The sequence below is a fragment of the Hyperolius riggenbachi genome, chromosome 3, assembly GCF_040937935.1.
Source record: "Hyperolius riggenbachi isolate aHypRig1 chromosome 3, aHypRig1.pri, whole genome shotgun sequence".
In the NCBI taxonomy this organism is placed as follows: domain Eukaryota; kingdom Metazoa; phylum Chordata; class Amphibia; order Anura; family Hyperoliidae; genus Hyperolius; species Hyperolius riggenbachi.
Window position 1 is genome coordinate 239,908,988 of NC_090648.1, and position 22,453 is coordinate 239,931,440.

At 43.0% G+C, this 22,453-nt stretch overlaps 1 protein-coding gene across 1 annotated transcript in view; it reads left to right on the top strand.

Moving 5' to 3' along the window:
* Positions 1 to 22,453, top strand: part of LOC137562283 (collagen alpha-1(VII) chain-like) — a 519,927-nt gene that overhangs the window by 124,072 nt on the left and 373,402 nt on the right. Inside the window, exons 32-40 of the mRNA XM_068273618.1 lie at positions 1,136 to 1,180; positions 7,443 to 7,511; positions 10,908 to 11,003; positions 14,268 to 14,294; positions 14,410 to 14,463; positions 15,145 to 15,216; positions 16,264 to 16,323; positions 18,425 to 18,460; positions 21,803 to 21,847. Coding sequence (XP_068129719.1) covers positions 1,136 to 1,180; positions 7,443 to 7,511; positions 10,908 to 11,003; positions 14,268 to 14,294; positions 14,410 to 14,463; positions 15,145 to 15,216; positions 16,264 to 16,323; positions 18,425 to 18,460; positions 21,803 to 21,847 — 504 coding nt within the window. The remainder of the gene's footprint in view (positions 1 to 1,135; positions 1,181 to 7,442; positions 7,512 to 10,907; positions 11,004 to 14,267; positions 14,295 to 14,409; positions 14,464 to 15,144; positions 15,217 to 16,263; positions 16,324 to 18,424; positions 18,461 to 21,802; positions 21,848 to 22,453) is intronic.

A 22,453-nucleotide genomic window follows, 5' to 3' on the forward strand; every position in this document is an offset into this window, starting at 1 on the left:
GTATAGCTAGTATAGTGCCCAGTATCGCTAGTATAGTGCCCAGTATAGCTAGTATAGTGCCCAGTATCGCTAGTATAGTGCCCCAGTATCGCTAGTATAGTGCCCCAGTATAGCTAGTATAGTGCCCCAGTATAGCTAGTATAGTGCTCAGTATAGCTAGTATAGTGCCCAGTATCCCTAGTATAGTGCCCCAGTATCGCTAGTATAGTGCCCCAGTATCGCTAGGTAGTGCCCAGTATAGCTAGTATAGTGCCCCAGTATAGCTAGTATAGTGCCCAGTTTAGCTAGTATAGTGCCCCAGTATTGCTAGTATAGTGCCCAGTAATGCTAGTATAGTGCCCAGTATAGCTAGTATAGTGCCCAGTTTAGCTAGTATAGTGCCCAGTATAGCTAGTATAGTGCCCCAGTATGGCTAGTATAGTGCCCCAGTATAGCTAGTATAGTGGCCAGTATAGCTAGTATAGTGCCCAGTATCGCTAGTATAGCTCCCAATATCGCTAGCATAGTGCCCCAGTATCGCTAGTATAGTGCCCCAGTATAGCTAGTATAGTGCCCCAGTATCGCTAGGTAGTGCCCAGTATAGCTAGTATAGTGCCCCCGACTCCCCTCTCCCCCGCGGCCGCCGCTGCTTTTACCTTAGCCGGCGCCGCTTCTTCTACTCCCCTCCTCTCCGGCTCCGTAGGACAGCAGCACTCTTCACGGCGGCTGCTGTGATCAGACAGGAAGCAGCGGAGAGCGCGGCTTTCTGTAGCGGCGGTTGCTATGGGAACCACGCTCTCGCTCTACTGCAGCCGCCCTGAAGAGCGCTGCTGTGAATTATGGAGCCGGACAGGATGGGAATAGGAAAGGTGGCGCCGGGTAAGGTAATTGCAGCGGTAGCGGTGGCCGCAGGTGGGGCGCGGGAGGCTCGGACCACCACCACCAGCATCAGACTCGCATACAAGCTGAACCCCCAACTTTTGACCCACTTTTTGGTGGTCAAAAATTCGGCTTGTATGCGAGTATATACGGTAGTTATTATAGTTTACTTTGCTCAGTTTTGGGTTCAAATAGGCTATAGAGCATATAATCATGCTAAACAAATACACTTTTTGATGATATTATAATACTGGTTACATTTTTTTACTTTCTTTAGGGACCACAAGGTTATCCAGGATCACCTGGACCAAAAGGAGACAGAGTAAGTCTTTTAACAAGAACATTTCAGCTTTTCTATAATAATAAAGTAAACTTAGATCTGTGAATCAAATTTTATTTCTTTAGCTTTACTGCATCTTTTGTGTAACAGCACACTTCCATTGTGGAAATAAACAATTGAAGGTCTATTTATAAATACAGTTCATTTAGCATCTGGAGAGCGCCTGTTGTGTAATCCTTATTGCAGATTCTGCAGTGGGGTGCCTCCCACTCATTCTCCCCTTTCCTCTCTCTATGAAGTGCATGTACATATGTGGAGATAAACAGTGGTGCCAAAAGCCAATAGGCAGCTCATAGCCTAGCATAAAGCAGGAGTAGCAATAAACTTTATGCAGCAACAAAATAATAATGTTGACCATTATGAAAAAACGCCACTGGGTTTAGCTGTGCAGGATGAATATGTACATATCTTAACATGATCATCAGTACCATGTAAATGTGGCCACACACTGTGCAATCTGTCTGTACAATTTTTATGCAATCTTACCAACATCCATGTAGTATAACAGCAATAGATACACTGTGACTTGGATATATTTTTCAGTTAGTCTCTTATACTAAATGAAAGTACTAAAATTGGTGATTGATTGTACAGTCAGATTGCATGGTGTGCCGCCACCTTAAAGTGATCCTCCGGACTAAAAATCTACTCAGCAGAACTGAAAAGCCTTGGTGTTTCTTAAACAGTTTCACAGCATCAGAACTTTGTTTTTCTTACCAAAGCATCATTTTAGCTGCATTTTTAGCTAAGCTCCACCCATCAAAGAAAAAAAGCCCAGGCTTTTTTCCCCTGATGCTGTGCAGAGCATGATGGGATTTCCTATGTTGTTATTCACGTTGCCTAGCAACTGGGAGAGGTGCTAAGGACACAGGACAGTTGGAACTGTGTCTCATGCTCCCTGTCACCTCCTTTCAACCAAAAAGATGGCTGCCATCATGAAATCAAACATTTGCCTGTTCTTTTAAAACAGTGTGGGTAAGAGATTATATTACCCATCTATTTTAATTAACATAACTAATGTAACTTAATGACAGTATGTTTGTTTAGGCTGGAGTTCCTCTTTAAGTGTATGATCTACAGAATATGGATGCACAAGATGAACATAGTGTACATGAGGTCAATAGATCCTGGCACAGCACAGAATACCAATACCAGTGATTTAGGGGATGCAGACTTTCTGAAGGCAATGTATAACTTGTGCATGCATGTTATTCTCATTATATTGCTTATTGTACACACAGTAGTGCAATTACAGTCTGCAACAGCCTACTGGTACACGTATGTACAGAGTGTCTTGTATTATACATCACTCAGAAGCATCAGGAGCCATATAAGGCTGTGTGTCAACAGTTGCCTGCAGACTCATTTAAAGAGGAGAGTGGGTTTGGTGCTGGAAGAGGTAGAGGCCTCTGTTCTGTTGCATTGCTCTACATAGGGAAAAGGGAAAGGGAAGTCTAGCTGTGGACGTATCATAATTTGCTCAGGGGGTGTAGGGAGGGGGCAAGGGCAGGTTGCCACTCTTGCTGTTCAGTTGGACTAGAAAGGGTGGGGAGGCTATTGTGACTGGGAAAGAGATATGCTGGTTTTTTTTACTGAGGATGAATTCCAGCTCAACATTGATTGGCGATTTTTTTCTATATGTGTGTGAGAGATCGCGGAAAAGCCGCCGCATGTGCTACTGAGCAGGCGGCTGATTCCGCGTCCAGTGCGGCGGTTTGCACGCAGAAGCGTGTGTTTGGTAGCAGGGCAGAACGCGGAAAAGCCGCCGCATGCAACAACAGTAAGGCGGCTGGTTCCGCGTCCAGCGTGGCGGTTTGCACGCGGCAGCGTGTGTCTGGTGTAGCTGAGTCTGTTAGTGCACATAGGCTTAGGAATACACGCACGCGCGCTGAGAGGCAGAATTCTTATACTAAGCAGGAAGAGTCAGCTGACCACGCCGATCAGCTGACTCCAGAGCAGGATACTATTGGTTGAGCAATTAGGGGTGGTGCTGGAGAGCACTACTCCATATATAGTTCCTGATGGTCACTTGCAAGTTGTCTGCCGTTGCGATCACTACGTGGAAGCACTCAGACCTAGTCAGATCCTTCAGTGTGTTTGAACCAGGTGGACCTGGGAATTCACACTTAGCCAGATTATTTGAATTGTATTCTGTTTATGCTTAAGCTAGTTCCAGGGTGTAGAGACCAAGGACTTCACACCCAGCTTAGGGAACTGTGTTATCATCTGTGTTATACCTCAAGCTAGTGCCAGGGTGTAGAGACCAAGGACCTCACACCCAGCTTAGGGAACTGTGTTATCATCTGTGTTATACTTCAAGCTAGTTCCAGGGTGTAGAGACCAAGGACCTCACACCCAGCTTAGGGAACTGTACTACCATCTGTGTTATCTTTCAGACTAGTTCCAGGGTGCTGAGACTACGGACCTCGCACCCAGTCTAGGAAACTGTATTATCTTCTGTGTATACTTCAGACTAGTTCCAGGTGCTGAGACCAAGGACCTCGCACCCAGAATAGGCATTGTTTGATATATGTTATGACTTATAACTTTTCTGACTACTCCTCTGTCTTCTGATTCGGTACCTCGCATATCTGATATTCCGTTGCCAGACCCTGCTTGACTTGGATACCGAATCAGCCTTCTGTCTTTGTACTTTATCTGTCAGTGTGTTCCCGACCCGGCGTGCCCGACCTCGAGAGCTATCTCTCCCCTTAAGAGATAGTCTCCAGATCAGATAGTGACATCCATCTTTAGGTGTCACTCACTCTCTGGCCCTTCCTGTCTCCAGCCTGACTCCTCCCCTTGGAGAGCCTCAGGCTGCTGGAAGGTTCCTGTGCTCCCAGAGCAGTGTCTCTTTACTGTCTATTATCACCTGCTCAGCAGGTGCATTACTCAAAGTACTACTGTTGCACCAAACACTCACATACCAAAAGGTGTCCAGAGGTTAGCTATATATCCGTATTATCGGTGATTCTGCAGATCATCAATAATCAGGTATATATCTGCATTCTTGGTAATACTGCAGATCACCAATAATCAGATTCTCTCTGCGTGCAGACACCGATCGTTACAATGTGGCTTGGGCCTTCCTTTTCCTTTTTATATGCTTCTTTTACACAGAAATATTATATTTTCACTGGTGTATCCAGACGGGGGTTCTGGATGTATGGAACACCCCCCTGAGACTCCTGTACCTTTAAAAAAAATAACCCTGAAATCGCTGAAGCAGACAAGCTGGTAAATATACAGAGACTTGCCTGCAGGGTCTGTGGGAAAAACTCAGCTCTTTCCCCATTGTAAAGACTGCATGTAGACAGCTACATAAGGTATGTCACAGGTTGAAAAGTTTTTGACAGTCCCTAAACTCCAGGAGGGCTGCCTGCAACTTGTGTGGGAGGCTGACCATCCCTTACATTCTCCACACCCCTATGGACGGTATACCAATATCATTCCCCTATTTCCACAATCCTCCCCACCATGTTGTTAATGTTTTGTTTTTGCTTTGGCAATGCTAAATGTATTTGGTCCTGCCAATAAAGCTTTTTTGGATTTGGCTGGCAGGGACCGGAGACACAGTACATGCAAGTAGCCTCTGTGTGATGTGGGACTGCAATACAGATACTCTATCTGCTCTATCTCATCTCTCCACTCCACCTGGGGGTCAATCTCCCCTCAGGCCCCCTTTCATTCAGTGATTTAGGGCTGGTGTCTGGTGTATTCAGGTTTGTTGTTGTAAGGCAATGCAAAATACTAGGCTAGCTGATAAAACTGCAATTAAAGGGCAGGCAAACTGGTATATATACACAGCATGATGCTGAGCTTGCCTGGAAGGTCCGTGGGCAAAAATCTGTCTCTCCCCTATGTCATAATGACTGCATCTTGTTAAACAAGGTGAACATTTTTTGACAGTCCCTAGACTCCAGGAGGGCTGCTTTCTGACTTGTGTGAGAGACCAGCAGGGACATGAGACCTATTACAGGCAAGTAGCCTCCGTGTGATGTGGGACTGCAATACAGATAAAGTAGATTTTCCTTCATATTAACATATTAAAATTAGTAATGAATCAATGTAAAGGATGGGAATAAAGTTTACAGTCAAACACATTTTTAGTAGAGATATATATATTTACATAGAAAGAGGGACAAAATCCTGAAAGAGGGACATATGAGGAGGAAAGAGGGACAGAGTGACAGGGCTCCCAAATAGGGACTGTCCCTCCAAAAGAGGGACATTTGGGAGCTACGGCCTTATCTAGCTGACCACATGCAGTCTTTACAATGGTGAGAAAGCAGACAGTTTTTTTTCTAAGGACACTGTAGGAGGCAAGCCTCTCTTCTGCATCATGCTGTGTACATTTACCAGCTTGCCATCAAATTGTACATTTATTTCCCTCAGCCAGCCTAGTGCTTCACAGTGTTGGCTCTCCATAAACCACAGACTTATACACTGTATCAGCAGCAAGGGGAAAAAAATCTCACTCCTTCCTCCTGGCTAGTCCAGTTCTGGAATGCACACAAAGACACCATCCTCCTCTTAACCTCCCCGGCGTTCTATTGAGATCGCCAGGGAGGCTGCGGGAGGGTTTTTTTTTTATTAAAAAAAAACTATTTCATGCAGCCAACTGAAAGTTGGCTGCATGAAAGCCCACTAGAGGGCGCTCCGGAGGCGTTCTTCCGATCGCCTCCGGCGCCCAGAATAAACAAGGAAGGCCGCAATGAGCGGCCTTCCTTGTTTTGCTTAGATCGTCGCCATAGCGACGAGCGGAGTGACGTCATGGACGTCAGCCGACGTCCTGACGTCAGCCGCCTCCGATCCAGCTCTTATCGCTGGCCGGAACGTTTTGTTCCGGCTGCGCAGGGCTCAGGCGGCTGGGGGGACCCTCTTTCGCCGCTGCTCGCGGCGAATTGCCGCAGAGCGGCGGCGATCAGGCAGCACACGCGGCTGGCAAAGTGCCGGCTGCGTGTGCTGCACTTTATTTGAAGAAAATCGGCCCAGCAGGGCCTGAGCGGCAGCCTCTGGCGGTGATGGACGAGCTGAGCTCGTCCATACCGCTCAGGAGGTTAAGGAGGGGCGGGCAGGACAGGAGTCACACAGACACACTCAAGATCCTGAGATAACACTAACATTAGGGAATGCCATACAAAGTGTTGTGGACAAAAGGTTTGTAGATTCCTTATTTGAGGCTGAGCAGTAGAGGCTTTCATTCAAACTTTTTATCTCTGTTCCCTGAGTTTTCAGCCTCTAAGGACAGGAAAAATAAACTTTTTTTCCCCTCAAAGCCGCCCTGCAATAAATGTGCCGCTCTAGGCAATTAGCTGGTCAGCTGGTCTCTAGAAGCGCCTCTGGCCTAGCGCTTTTCAAATCAATGTTGATTTGAAAAATGCTCAGAATCCCTCTTGGTGTGCACCAGCCCTCCCTCATTCACCTTTGTTTCCCTCTTCCCCTAGTGCTGGCTGGCTGTGTCTTCTTGTCATACAGGAAAGCTAAATAAAAGTGCAATCCTGGTGAGGCAAATTATTATTATTTAGTATTTATATAGCACCGCCATCTTCCGCAGATGCATATATCCCTGCATCATATGGGTATCGCTTGCGCTATGTGACATATTCCACTGAATTGTCCAAACTAAGTCTATCTCCCATTCCTCTCTCGGGGAGTTGTTCCAGCGCTGTCCCCTGTTCAAATTTGCTGCTTCCAGAAGCCCTCAGAAACACTTGTGTCCTTGAGTACTTCCAAAGATAGGCAGCTCCGTAATACGCCAGCGCACTTTTGTACATGGGCAGTATGGAGCCACCTGTATTCGGAAGCACTCAGGGACATAAGTGCTTTTGGACCTTTCAGGAATCCCCCCCTTAAAAATCCTGCGTTTGCCCCTGATTTTGGTAAAACTGTTAGCATACATCTGTGTGACTGAACTCATTTAGTCATTTTGGATGATTTTTTTCATAAGTAAAGCAATTAAATTAATATTTTGGTGTCCACTGTTAATTTATTTTTGGTACTGAAATTAAAACAAAAAGGGCTAGATCAGTTTACAGAAAGATTTTTTTTGTTCAGTCCTCCATCTTCATGTTATTCATATATGTTAAATATTCACAAAACTTACAACCATAATGACATCTAAAATTATAACTACAGTATAACGTCCATACAGTCTATGACACTCTCTAGATTAGCAAAACACTGCAGTAATTTTGTTCCTGTTTACATAGGTAAACTTTTGTATATGTTCCTTTTGCCACAGGGGGAGCCAGGCTATGTGCTGGGAGGATTTGATGGAATGGCTGGTGTTGGTGGCATACCTGGATCTCCCGTAAGTATGTGCATAAGTGAAGTCGAAGATTAATTATATAAACAGATTTCCTGTATTTAATACTTGTACTTTTTTGCATAATGCATTCAGTCACACAACTGGATGTTCAGACACCACACAGCAACTCAGACTACAATCTGATATGCCTTGAGTGATGGTGACAAATCCTAACAGCCTAAAAGTAGACCATTTTTTATCTAATCTAGCGAAGAATTGCAGAATCATCAATGATATCCCCAGTGGAAATGTTGGAGATCTGTGGAGATACTTTAGTCACCCATAACAGTAAAATGTATTTACATATTGATTTATCAATAAATTTAAAGAAGAACAGCCGTTTAAGTTATATCTAACAAATGAACCACATGTTGTGTTTACTCACTTTTCTTTGCACCTAGCCCAACTCTATCACAATTATAGCTGTCTTTATGTACAGAAAAGTTTTCTTTTTTTCCTGACCCCCAACTTTTTTTAGACATCATTTCTGACCCCTGCCTGAGAAAAGCTGGTCTCGGAATTAAAGTGACTTTTATGTAACTGTTTATTTCTGTTTCGTTCTCTCCGAGTCTGACAGTGGATTGCAAAGGGTTAACATCAAGTAGAACAGTCTGGAGTTACATATATATACACTGTACAGTATACAGTGGGTTGCAAAAGTATTCGGCCCCCTTGAAGTTTTCCACATTTTGTCACATTACTGCCACAAACATGCATCAATTTTATTGGAATTCCACGTGAAAGACCAATACAAAGTGGTGTACATGTGAGAAGTGGATCAAAAATCATACATCATTCCAAACATTTTTTACAAATAAATAATTGCAAAGTGGGGTGTGCGTAATTATTCAGCCCCCTGAGTCAATACTTTGTAGAACCACCTTTTGCTGCAATTACAGCTTCCAGTCTTTTAGGGTATGTCTCTATCAGCTTTGCACATCTAGAGACTGAAATCCTTGCCCATTTCTTCTTTGCAAAACAGCTCCAGCTCAGTCAGATTAGATGGACAGCGTTTGTGAACAGAAGTTTTCAGATCTTGCCACAGATCCTCGATTGGATTTAGATCTGGGCTTTGACTTTGCCATTCTAACACATAGATATGTTTTGTTTTAAACCATTCCATTGTTGCCCTGGCATTATGTTTAGGGTCATTGTCCTGCTGGAAGGTGAACCTCTGCCCCAGTCTCAAGTCTTTTGCAGTCTCCAAGAGGTTTTCTTCCAAGTTTGCCCTGTATTTGGTTCCATCCATCTTCCCATCAACTCTGAACAGCTTCCCTGTCCCTGCTGAAGAGATGCACCCCTTCCCCCCCGAGCATGATGCTGCCACCACCATATTTGACAGTGGGGATGGTGTGTTCAGAGTGATGTGCAGTGTTAGTTTTCCGCCACACATAGCGTTTTGCATTTTGGCCAAAAAGTTCCATTTTGGTCTCATCTGACCAGAGCACCTTCTTCCACATGGTTGCTGTGTCTCCCACATGGCTTGTGGCAAACTGCAAACGGGACTCCTTATGCTTTTCTGGTAACAATGGCTTTCTTCTTGCCACTCTTCCATAAAGGCCAACTTTGTACAGTGCATGACTAATAGTTTTCCTATGGATAGAGTCTCCCACCTGAGCTATAGATCTCTGCAGCTCGTCCAGAGTCACCATGGGCCTCTTGACTGCATTTCTGATCAGTGCTCGCCTTGTTCGGCCTGGAGTTTAGGTGGATGGCCTTGTCTTGGTAGGTTTACAGTTGTGCCATACTCCTTCCATTTCTGAATGATCGCTTGAACAGTGCTCCGTGGGATGTTCAAGGCTTTGGAAATCTTTTTGTAGCCTAAGCCTGCTTTAAATTTCTCAATAACTTGATCCCTGACCTGTCTTGTGTGTTCTTTGGACTTCATGGTGTTGTTGCTCCCAATATTCTCTTAGACAATCTCTGAGGCTCTCACAGAGCAGGAGCACTCTATTTAGTCAGTAGCACTCATCAGGCAATGTCTATAGGCAACTGACTGCACTCAGATCACAGTGGGCCGAATAATTATGCACACCCCACTTTGCAGTTATTGATTTGTAAAAAAATGTTTGGAATCGTTCCACTTCTCACGTGTACACCACTTTGTGTTGGTCTTTCATGTGGAATTCCAATAAAATTGATTCATGTTCGTGGCAGTAATGTGACAAAATGTGAAAAACTTCAAGGGGGTGAATACTTTTGCAACCCACTGTGTGTGTATATATATATATATATATATATATATATATATATATATACAGTGGGTATATATATATATATATATATATATATATATATATATATATATATATATATATATATATACATACGAAGGATAAAAAGTGGAGAAGCATTAGATGGTGATGTAGAGATGGCAACCCAGAATGTGGGAAATTGCTCTATAAAACGATTATGCAACCAAATATTTTGGTTTGTAAGTAGGCTGGTATGTCTTTTTGTTATTTGGTGGTAGGCACCCTTTATTACCTTGGGTTGAACATCTATACCCAGTGGTGTTCTGTATCCTCATTTGCATGAAAGGATGTGATGTATACATTATTTCTTACAGTGAAGTAGGAAAAAAAGCTGAATCATTTGGTATACAGTGGTTTTGAAAGTTTGTAAACCCATTAAAACACAAAAATAAGTCAATAAAACTGAATGTGACCAATAAATACAGGGCCAAATCTAATATTTTTGTTTCATTTACCGGTATTTAACAATATTTCTTTTATCTACTTTTAGGTCTTGTATGAAAACCAAATGATGTTGTTGCTTTTAATGCTGAAATGCAGCGGTTAGTTGTGAAGTGTTTTTTCACAACTGCTAAATACAAATTTATGTATTTTAAACTTATTCACAAAGCTAGAGTTTTTACAATAGATTATCATAAACAAAATGACACAGTCATTTAGTCAACAGTCTGCCATAGCTATCAATATTTATCAAATGCACTCAAGAACAGGTTTACATAGTTCAGAAAGGGTTACATATTTAAATAGCTCAATAAGGTTCATTCAAAACTACCATGTAGAAACCACAGCAATCTGACAAACATATCTGAGGGCTTGCCGTCTATGTAACCACTTGTAGTTGCAGACCCTCGCTGTGGGTAAACAGGAAAGCCATAATGAAATCCTGAAAAAAAGATATGAAAAACTGCCTATTTTAAAAGATGCGCAGGTAGGGTAATCATAAACAAAAGTATACTCAAGAGACATATTAGGGAATTTTCCTATAATGTCGTTTTTGACTATTCTGTCTTGAATGATAATACATGCAAACAATGATGTTACGCTATATGTATGCATTATCAGGCGATATTACAGTAATTGTATGTTTACAGGGTTTTCGTATTTGAATTTTTTTTCATAATGCTAACATTTTTTGTCACTTTAGGGATCAAAGGGCCAACCTGGTGCCCCTGGCCTTCCTGGTCCACCTGGTGTTCCAGGATTTCCAGGACCTCAAGGTCCACCAGGACTTTCTATTAAGGTTTGTGTAAAATATGTCTCATTGCATGAATTTTAATACAAAGTGTAAAACTGGGCTCAAAGTGCATACAGGTAGTCCCCGACTTACGAACGCCCGACATACAAACGGCCCGCTGATACGAATGGCATGGATTCTGTGTTTCCATGGGAACAAGTCAAACATTTTTTTTTCAAATTGGACTTGTGGTTTTTGAGAAAATAGATTTAAAAAAAATGCAAAGAAAAATGGATTTTTATACTTGTGTAAGCAGGTACAGAGGGCAGATGTAGCACAGAGGGGGACACTGGAGGCACAGGGGGGCACACAGGAGATACTGGGGGCAGAGATGGCACAAGGTTCCGAACAGATTCAGGTTAAGAATGAACCTACAGTCCCTATCTCGTTCGTTAACCGGGGACTACCTGTACTCTATTGTAGAGATGGCCCGAACGGTTTACCAGCGAACGGTTCACCAGCGAACGATTCCCGGCGAACTTCCGTGGTTCGCGATCTCGGCGAACCGGGAACTTTTCCGGAAGTTCGGTTCGCCCCCATAGTGCATCATGAGGGTCAACTTTGACCCTCTACATCACAGTCAGCAGGCACATTGTAGCCGATTAGTCTAAACTCCCTCCTGGAGCCCCACCCCCCTCTTCTAAAAGACAGGCAGCGTCAGGCATTGGACTCACTCATGTGCCTGCAGTAATTAGGGAAGGGATAACTGCTGCAGACTCTCATAGGGAAAGCTTAGTTAGGCTCTCGTAGGCTTGTTAGCTTGCTCCTGGCCGATTGTTATTGATAAGAAAGCACCCCTCAACAGCTCTTTTAAGAGCTAATCTTGTTCTTGTGACCTATTTTTTTTTTGTGTGTGTGGCCCACTTGCATTATATACAGCCCTGTCAGTCTGTGTCACTGTGCCTGTCCGGTACCTGTCTGTGTGTGACAGGTGCACATGTAATACCCATTACTGCATATACCTACTACCTGTTGTTCACTCCAGTGCACCCACCTACCTACGTGAGCACACGCAGTGTCACTGTGCCTGTCCGGTACCTGTCTGTGTGTGATAGGTGCACATGTAATACCCATTACTGCATATACCTACTACCTGTTGTTCACTTCAGTGCACCCACCTACCTACGTGAGCACACGCAGTGTCACTGTGCCTGTCCGGTACCTGTCTAGGTGTGACAGGTGCACATGTAATACCCATCACTGCATATACCTACTACCTGTTGTTCACTTCAGTGCATCCACCTACCTACGTGAGTGCATGCACTGTCGCTGTGCCTGTCTGGTACCTGTCTGTGTGTGACAGGTGCACATGTAATACCCATCACTGCATATACCTACTACCTGTTGTTCACTTCAATGCACCTACCTACGTGAGCGCACGCAGTGCCACTGTGCCGGCCCGGTACCTGTCTGTGTGTGACAGGTGCACATTGTAATACCCATCACTGCATATACCTACTACCTATTGTTCAGGTCAGTGCATCCACCTACCTACGTAACCGCACGCAGTGTGATATACCACTCCGTGCATACCTGTTAACTGCACCTGTGTGACTGACTGCACATTGTATTAGTCAAGTTAGTGCATACCTTTCACTTCATCCTCCCCAATATGGACAAAACGAAAGGCAGAGGCAGGCCACCTGGCAGGTCTGTTTGAGGTCACGCTGTTGTGATTTTGTGTGGCCCTCGACCAAAGTACAGTGTTCAGAAGAAGGCACGTGCCATCAACCCCCAATATTGTCAGGACGTAGTTGACTATTAAACACAGAACACCTCCTCTTTCTCAGCTTCCGCACAGAAGCATGACATATCTTCCTCCTCCTGCTCTGATTCTGGCACCCCACTTAACACTCAGTCGGCCGCCACCACCAAAGTGCCATCACCCCAGGGCTCAGCGGTGTGGACATTTTTTTGTGTGTCTGCCTCAGATGAGAGTAATACCATCTGTACTCTCTGTACGTGGAAAGACCAAGACCCACGTAGGGACAACTACCTTACGAAGGCACATGATTACAAAGCACAAACTGCAATGGGATGACCACCTGAGGAAAAGCAGCACACAAAATCAAAGCCACACACCGCAGTGGAAGATACCAGGCTGCAATTTTTTCTCAAAAAAGGCGATACCTAAACTGTACCGTGATGTCGAAAGGCAAGTGGTGACATCTCTGGCACACAGCGTTGGGTCAAGGGTCCATCTGACCACGGATGCCTGGTCTGCAAAGCACGCTCAGGCCTGCCCCAAAAAATAAGTCAGTCCCCACACACAGCATCTCTGCCTGCACACCATGTGACTGCCTGCCCCAAGACCAAGTCGGTCCCCACACAGCTTTTCTGCCTGCAGGCCACTTGACTGCCTTTTCCACCATCACCAACAGGGTCCACCAAGACTCCAGGCAGATTCCTGAATTTTCAAGGCCGCTGCTAGCAGCGGCCGGTATAATAATTTTTCTGGTGCGTGTACATGCCTGCCTAATTTTTCTGGCTGCACTGCGGCTGCAACAACAAAACAAAAGGCATGTACATGTGTCAATTACCCTTCGTGATCGTTACCTTGCGGCGGTGAAGGGGGTTGCGTATCACAATGAAGCAATGACCGCCGGCTATATGAGTGTCTCGGGGGATGGCACACCAAAGATAATAAGGTTGTTGCTTCTTTGTGGACAGACCAATTTCGATCAGCTGGACAATCACTGTTGTTCCGTCATTGAGCTACCTCAGCCTGGCGACCATATGGGCTTGAAAACCACTATTGCCTGCACTCCTGCCATGGTGCGCACCAGTCCAGCATGGCTGTCACAACACAAACAGCTGTTTGCGGTGCGTTACAAAGTGAGTTTGGTGTGTCAGTGTGAAGCAGTACTCTAATTACACTCCCTGATTGATGTATACACATGCAAGATGTTTTAAAGCACGTTAGGCCTCCAATTTAGCATGCAATGTGATTTCTGCCCTTAAAACACTGCGTCAAATCCAGATTTTTCCCCGGGACTTTTGGCGTCTATCCCACTCATCCATGCAAAAACTCAGATGTTAGACCCCTTGAAACATCTTTTCCATCACTTTTGTGGCCAGTATAAATGTTTCTAGTTTTCAAAGTTCGCCTCCCGATTGAAGTCAATTCAGAACATTTGCGGAGGTTCGCTAACCTAAAATCGGAGGTTCGGGCCATCTTTACTCTATTGTACTGTATGTTGTATTCACATTAGAAGTAATTTAAAAGTTATTTCCTTCTACCCTTACCTTGTTTGTTTCACATTGTTTCAGGGTGAGCCAGGGGAAGTAGGAACTCAGGTGAGCGTGTCCCATTTGTTCATATTCTGCCTTTTGTTCATTCTATTTTACAGAAGGTAACAGACTTTACGGGTTGTTAGTTATATGCTGTAATCTCTATATATTACTTATTCAGGGCCTTCGTGGAAAGACTGGACAAAAAGGAGACAAAGGAGATCAAGGGGAAGTTGTGAGTTGAAATGCTTTCAGTAATATATGCAGGATGAACTGACATCATTAGTGTGCTCATACACATTAAATGCTGAACTAAAGATTTTGTGCAAGCCGGTACTAATGTTAAAGAATATGGTGCTCAGGTGTTGTGTAGCAATGATGGAATGTAAAAGTTTCCTCAATATGATATGCAGGAGAAATATCTTTATATGGTGACAGATCTTTAATACTCTGATGTTCATATCTCAGGTGTGACACGACAATGAACCAGGAAAGATGTTTAGAAACTGACTGCTGACTGACCACGTTAGCATAAGAGAATGTTAAATAACACCATAGTTTATGTTAAATCCCACTTTTCTTCAACCATTAGCATCACTTATAAAATATAGAAGCGCATCAAAATTACATCAAAAGGATTGACGTATAATACATTCTGGATGGGGCATAATGAGGCTAGTTTAATAAAGTATTTTAAAACACGATCACAACCTGCCTGCCCTGTGATACGGTCATCACGTACAGACAACAACAGACTCTGCACACTATTGGTTAGATTGAAATAAAGTGTTATTTTTTGCCCATGCATAATACCTAATGAGCGATTTAAAAAATAGTATTTTATTTGTGTATTTACTGCAATTGTTTTGTTTACAATGTACTTGACTCATAATGAAATCATTTTGACTATTAACAGGGTAGAGCTGGATTACCAGGTCCAATAGGTCTTGATGGCCCTCCTGGATTTCAAGGAACAAAAGGAGAAAAAGTAAACATTTTCCGAGAATTGTCAATTTCTGAAATGAATCATACGTAGTCATCGATGTATGGTAGAAATTGCTGTGCTAATAGTTTTTACTCTGAATCACATGTTTCTGTAGTATAGTAGTAGTGCAGCACATACTTAAGTTTTTCTTATTTAAAGCTCACCTAAACCCAAAATAAAGTTGTTACATTCTGAAAGCACATGTGTAGTGTAAATTAAAAGTATGATTTTGGGACTACATTTTCATAGTTAAAAAACAGCCGTTTTTGAACTAACATTTGGGCTAGGTTCACTGTGGTCAGTTGCATAACTCGCACAATATAATGACTGTGAACTGCAATGGAGACTTGCCATAGACTTTAATACAAAGCCTGCATGCAGCGAGATAGTATAATGTGATCTGTTACTGTGATCAGGCCCATAGAATTGTATGGGCAGTGAGCTGACATGCAGAATTATTCTGCAATGCAACAGACCACAGTGAACAGGGCCTCTATGTTTACATCATAAATCAGTACCACTATCAACAATAACTTTCCAAATTGCTACACATTTTTGGTTAGGCCACATAGGTTTTTGCAGTAAATTATGGAATACTAAAAAATATTTCTTTGATATGAAACTATGGGGTTGATGCACAAACCACTGTTATGCTGTAACACCTGGTTTCATGCCAACATTTATGCCCAATTACTGTGTTTTCAAGCAAGACTTTTTTTTTTTTTTTGCATTGTACAACTACAATGCTTACGTGTTAATGGTAATGAGTGCTATATATTTGTACATTAATGGAAAATGACACTTGCACATAACTGGGATAGCGCAAAGGTCTTCACATATAACTAACTAATGCATATGATAAGACACTGATATACATGCTATAAAATATACTATCAGAGTTTTGCGCTAATTTTTACACGCTTTTGTGCGTGGGAGCACAGGGGATTTGTATGTACAGTTTTGTTAGTGATTCAAGGCCTATGTATGCAAGTGCAGTAGTAACAGTAATATATGTAAAAAAAAGGCTTACAGTATTTGATTTTCTTCTAGGGAGAAGCAGCGGTTGGCTATCCAGGAATACCAGGTTTAAAAGGAATGCAAGGAGAAAAGGTGAGCGTGTGACTAAATATAATTAAGTATAACACATTCTAGTTATCACTCTGGTAGTTACTGATAACAGATAATAATGGGATATATTTGGAACTGATTTATCCCAAAATGTGGTGTTAAACCGGTAAGATCAAGGTTCTACATAAATTATGTAGAAGTTGATTTGCACTGGTTTTTCAGTGACTTTTCCACTTGTGCAGCACTATTAATAGCATTGTTTATTGAACATATGTGACAGATTAGCAAAACAAGAACAGCTACAAGTATGTATAAAAATAAGAAGTGGTCTGATATTGTTCTCATTTTAGCTTACTGCTGTTTGTAAGCATTTCGGAATGATATTTTTATCACCTTCCCCTGCAATGATACATTTCACTGCTACTGTTCCAGGATTGCAGCATTCATAGTGGAAAAAAGGTCTTTTAGTGTGTTTCCTGTCACAAAGTGCAAACTTACATTTTTGGATAGTCTTCACTTAGTACAAATACCGTATATACTCGCATATAAGCCGACCTGCATATAAGCCGACCCCCCCCCCCCCCCCCAACTTTTCCCTGAAAAACCAAGGAAAAATGATTGACCCCCATATAAGCTTGGGGTTAGAAAATGCTGGATTGGTGCAGCCCCCAGTGTGTCCCAGTATAGCTAGTATAGTGCCCAGTATGGGTAGGTAGTGCCCAGTATAGCTAGTGTAGTGCCCAGTATAGCCAGTATAGTGCCCAGTATAGGTAGGTAGTGTCCAGTATAGCTAGTATAGTGCCCAGTATAGCTAGTAAAGTGCCCAGTTTAGCTAGTATAGTGCCCAGTATAGCCAGTATAGTGCCCAGTATAGCCAGTATGGTGCCCAGTATAGGTAGGTAGTGTCCAGTATAGCTAGTATAGTGCCCAGTATAGCTAGTAAAGTGCCCAGTTTAGCTAGTATAGTGCCCAGTATAGCCAGTATAGTGCCCAGTATAGGTAGGTAGTGTCCAGTATAGCTAGTAAAGTGCCCAGTTTAGCTAGTATAGTGCCCAGTTTAGCTAGTATAGTGCCCAGTTTAGCTAGTATAGTACCCCAGTATGGCTAGTATAGTGCCCCAGTATGGCTAGTATAGTGCCCAGTTTAGCCAGTATAGTGCCCAGTATAGGTAGGTAGTGTCCAGTATAGCTAGTATAGTGCCCAGTACAGCCAGTATAGCTAGTAAAATGCCTGGTATAGCTAGTATAGTGCCCAGTATAGCTAGTAAAATGCCCAGTATAGCTAGTAAAATGCCCAGTATAGGTAGGTAGTGCCCTAGTATAGCGCTCCCCCCCTCCCCGCTCCCCCTCCCCGCTGCTATTACCTGCTTAGGCAGCGGCCGCTTCCTAATCCACGTTCCCCTTCTCATGTTCAGTTGCAGAGTGTATCACAGCAGCTCGCCCGGCGCTGCTGCTGTGATGATGCAGGGGGCAGGAAAGAGCGCGGCTCCCTGTATCGCCGATCTGTATCGCCGTTACCAGGGGAACCGCTCTTTCCTGCCCCCTGCATCGTCACAGCAGCAGCGCCGGGCGAGCTGCTGTGATACACTCTGCAACTGAACATGAGAAGGGGAATGCGGATTAGGAAGCGGACGCTGCCTAAGCAGGTAATAGCAGCGGCGGCCGCGGGGGGAGCAGGGAGGAGGGGCGTGGACCACCCGACCACCCGACCACTAGACCACCAGGAAAGACTCGCATACAAGCCGACCCCCCAACTTTTGACCCCCTTTTGGGGGTCAAAAATTCGGCTTGTATGCGAGTATATACGGTATACATGGAAATATGAAAATAGAGTGGTATCTATTTACATTTTGATAAAATGGCAACTCTGTCTGACCCATCTGTATAGTTTATTTGACATGCTATATATACTTTAATTATCAGCTTTGTATATTGTTATCAAGAATACTCCATATACAGGATGATAATTACATATGAATGTCCCTTTAGCAAAATCACTTTAAAATCCCCAACACTCCAGTCTCCATTTTAAAGATATTCACTCCTAACATGTACCAAATAACAAGGCAGTATGGTAATTTGCTATCATTGGCTGTCCTTTCTTATAGTGCTTTAGTAATGTTTAGTTTGTTGCTTTCTTTCAGGGAGCTATGGGACTTGCTGGGCCTACTGGACAGAAGGTATATATATAAAAAAAAAAAAACCTAAATAAATACGTTTTGCATGTTATACACTGGCAACTCAACCCACATGCAATCTCCAATAACTATAGCCACTGTTATTATCACCAAATATCAAACACACAGCATGCATTGGAGAGAAATAATAGAGAGAGATGATCCCTTTTGCCTATTTACCTAGGTGGAACTAGCAATGTGATTACCTACTTTTAGGAGGGTGACCAGTTAGTACTATAAGCCTCCCATTTAGTTACCAAATCTCTTTTTTGGGGACAGGTGAGAAAGGAGGTATTTACCAGTGAAAACCTTTTCTTTAGCAGCTGTTGTCTTCTTCTGGGGTTCTGGTGTTGAGAATGTCTTGTGCATCCCATCTGGTCTCCAAATATTCACCTCCTCTCCGATGTTGTATGTGCAGCTGCCTTCTCCTCCCTTGTACTTGCTTCCTTGGATTGGTTCACAGTGTGGGGCAGACATGCTAGAACAGCCTGGCATGTAATTTCATCACATGGGTTCACTCGCAGTACTCTGGGAGTGAGATAAAAGGATGGGGTAAAAGTAGAATCAGAGCAGGTAAGAGGAAGGGGAGGCAGCCTGCTCTTGCAATAAACCTAACATTACAATTATAGACTGGTCATTTCTTGGTCAGAGGGCAAACAAGCAAAATCAGCAGAGGATCAAAAAAATATTTCACTACTGTATGTATGTGTTTGTGTAAGGTTGGTTCAAACATTTTAATTTTGCTTCTATGTTTTATGGAGCTACATGAATTCCTTCTAAATGTTTCTAATCTGTTTCACAAACACGCTTGAAACTGTTCTTAACGAGGAACTCCAGTGAAAATAATGTAATAAAAAAGTGCTTCATTTTTACAATAATTATATATAAATGATTTAGTCAGTGTTTGCCCATTGTAAAATATTTTAAATCCCTGATTTATATTCGGACATTTATTACATGGTGACATTTTTACTGCTGGCAAGTGATGTAGCTGCTGCTTGCTGTTTTGGCAGTTGGAAACAGCTGTAAACAGCTATTTCCCACAATGGTACAGGTTTCACAGACAGGAAACTGCCAAGAGTACATATTCAGAATTTTTTTGTGGGAGGAGTTTCACCACAATATCAGCCATACAGCGCCCCCTGATGGTCTGTTTGTGAAAAGGAATAGATTTCTCATGTAAAAGGGGGGAAGTTGCTAATGACCTACTGGTAGCTAAATCCAAAGGCCAGTTCTCCATTCTAATACTCCTTGACCTTTCCTCTGCCTTTGACATGGTTGATCATGCTCTGCTTCTGCAGACACTGTCATCTTTAGGAATCAAGGGACAAGCACATTCCTGGATCTCCTCTTATCTCTCTGGTCGCTCTTACACTGTGTCCTTCTCTAACACCAATTCCTCCCCACGCCCACTGTCTGTTGGTGTTCCTCAAGGCTCTTTTATTGGGCCACTTCTTTTCTCAGTCTACACTCATGGCCTGGGAGAACTAATTAACTCTTTTGGCTTCCAGTATCACCTCTATGCGGATGACACCCAAATCTATATCTCAGCTCCTGATCTGTCATCACTACTATCTAGAGTCCCCGACTGTCTACGTGCTGTTTCTGCATTTATGTCCTCCCGCTTCCTCAAACTCAACATGAGTAAAACGGAAATTGTGATTTTTCCACCATCGCTATCTACACCCCCACCGATTGCAACCATAACGGTAGACAACACCCCAATAACCTCAACCACCAAGGCCCGCTGCTTGGGGGTTATACTCGACTCAGAGCTCTCCTTTAAACCTCACATTGCCTCATTAACCACCACCTGCTATTTCCAGCTCAAAAATATATTCCGTATCCGTCCCTTCCTCACACAAGAGGCCACCAAGATGCTTGTACATGCCTTAATCATCTCCCGCCTAGACTACTGCAACACCCTGCTCTCTGGGCTACCACAAAAAAGGCTAGCACCTCTCCAATCCCTTCTAAATTTAGCGGCCCGCCACATTCACCTCTCCACACGCTCTTCCGATGCAGCCCCACTGTGCCATTCTCTCCACTGGTTACCTATTACCCAGAGGATCCAGTTAAAACTCCTGACTCTAACATACAAAGCCCTCCATGAGTTGTGTCCTCCATACATCTCATCACTAATCTCAAGATATTGTCCCTCCCGCAACCTCCGCTCCTCCCAAGAAATTCTCCTGGCCTCTAAGCTGATAACCTCCTCTCATGCTCGCATCCAAGACTTTACACGAGCATCATCTCTTATCTGGAACTCTCTTCCACAGCCTGTACGTCATGTTCCAAACCTGGACATCTTCAAACGCACTCTTAAAACACACCTTTTCAGACAAGCTTATAACATTCTATAGCCCTTATTTACTTATTTGACACAATGTATTCAGAGGCAAAGGGTCACTGCCTCATCCATCCTCCACCCCCTTACCTAATGTGTCCCCCACTACCCACTAGATTTTAAGCTCGCAAGGGCAGGGTCCTCCTCCTAATGTTTACTGTTTTTGTCACAATATTTGTGCTGCTTGGAACTCTGTTTTACAATTTGTTAGTATATCTATGCTCCCCTTGTCATCTTATTGTGCTTTGTAAAGCGCTGCGGAATATGTTGGCGCTATATAAATAAAAAAAAAAAAATAATATCAGCTACTGATTGGGATAAAGTTCAATTCTTGGTCGGAGTTTCTCTTTAAGTTGTGTTGGTACAAAACGTCTCTGCACAGTGCATCATGCATGCAATCCGACCGATCCAGACAAAAGCAGTAAGAAAATTATGCTCAACAGATCACTGTTTTGGATACATTGTTTAATTTCTGTTATTAGTCAGAGTCCTGTCAGGGCTAGGGAAGCTACAATAAAAACATGTTTCTCTACTAACCATGCACTTACTCACTCAGCTGTCATCCCCTTATTGTGTTTGAAGCAGAGAGAAAAAAGAAAATGGGGATACATGACAGTGACTGCAGGACATATAACTAGAGATTAAGTTGTTGGGGGGGGGGGGGTGTAGCCCCTGGGGCATCTCTTAGTCTAATAGCAATCAGTGTGTGACGGTTGGGTTGGGAGGGATGGAGAGGCGCACTTTGGTGTCTCAGCCTTGGGTGCTGGAGGACCTTGTCCCGGCTCTGACTGTAAAATAGTTTTTGTTTATTTAAATGTTGTTAATCCCTTTGCTATAATAATATAATAATAATAGAAAAGTAATTATGTTCTTTCATACTCTTTACCTTAATGGCAATAATTCACCAGCAAGCGATGATTCCTAAGTATCCCATTTACAGTGTTTTTGTCTTCCTCTGTTAACTGAAAGTATTGTTTTTCTTTGCTTGTCTTTAATAGGGAATACAAGGTTTACAAGGAATTGAGGGACCACTTGGATTAAGAGTAAGTATAATGAAGCATTTGCTACATTCAGAGCCTAAATGTACCCATCAATGATCCAATGTTTTTTTTTTTAGTTTCAATCATTTTTATTGAATTTTCAATAGGGAAACAGTAAGTCCAACAATTTCCTTAGCCATAGAGGAAATAAAATAGTGATATCTTAACAAACAATCACATATGTAAACAAAGTGTAAACATCAGAACACAATTAGACACAGTTATAACCAGTGTATCATAGACCATATGAGTAGGGTATTAATATTCATTGGAGTCTGGCAGGCTTAATAATTCCTATCAGGCCTGATAATTAGAGATGGCCCGAACCTCCGGGTTCGCGAACTTCCGCAAAAGTTTGGTTTATGCGAACCTTCGCGAACCGCAATAGACTTCAATGGGGAGGCAAACTTTAAAAAAACTAGAAACACTTATGTTGGCCAGAAAAGTGATGGAAAAGATGTTTCAAGGGGTCTTACACCTGGAGGGGGACATGGCGGAGTGGTATAGACGACAAAAGTCCTGGGGAAAAATCTGGATTTGACGCAAAGCAGCGTTTTAAAGAGACACTGAAGCGGAAAAAAAAATGATGATATTATGATTTGTATGTGT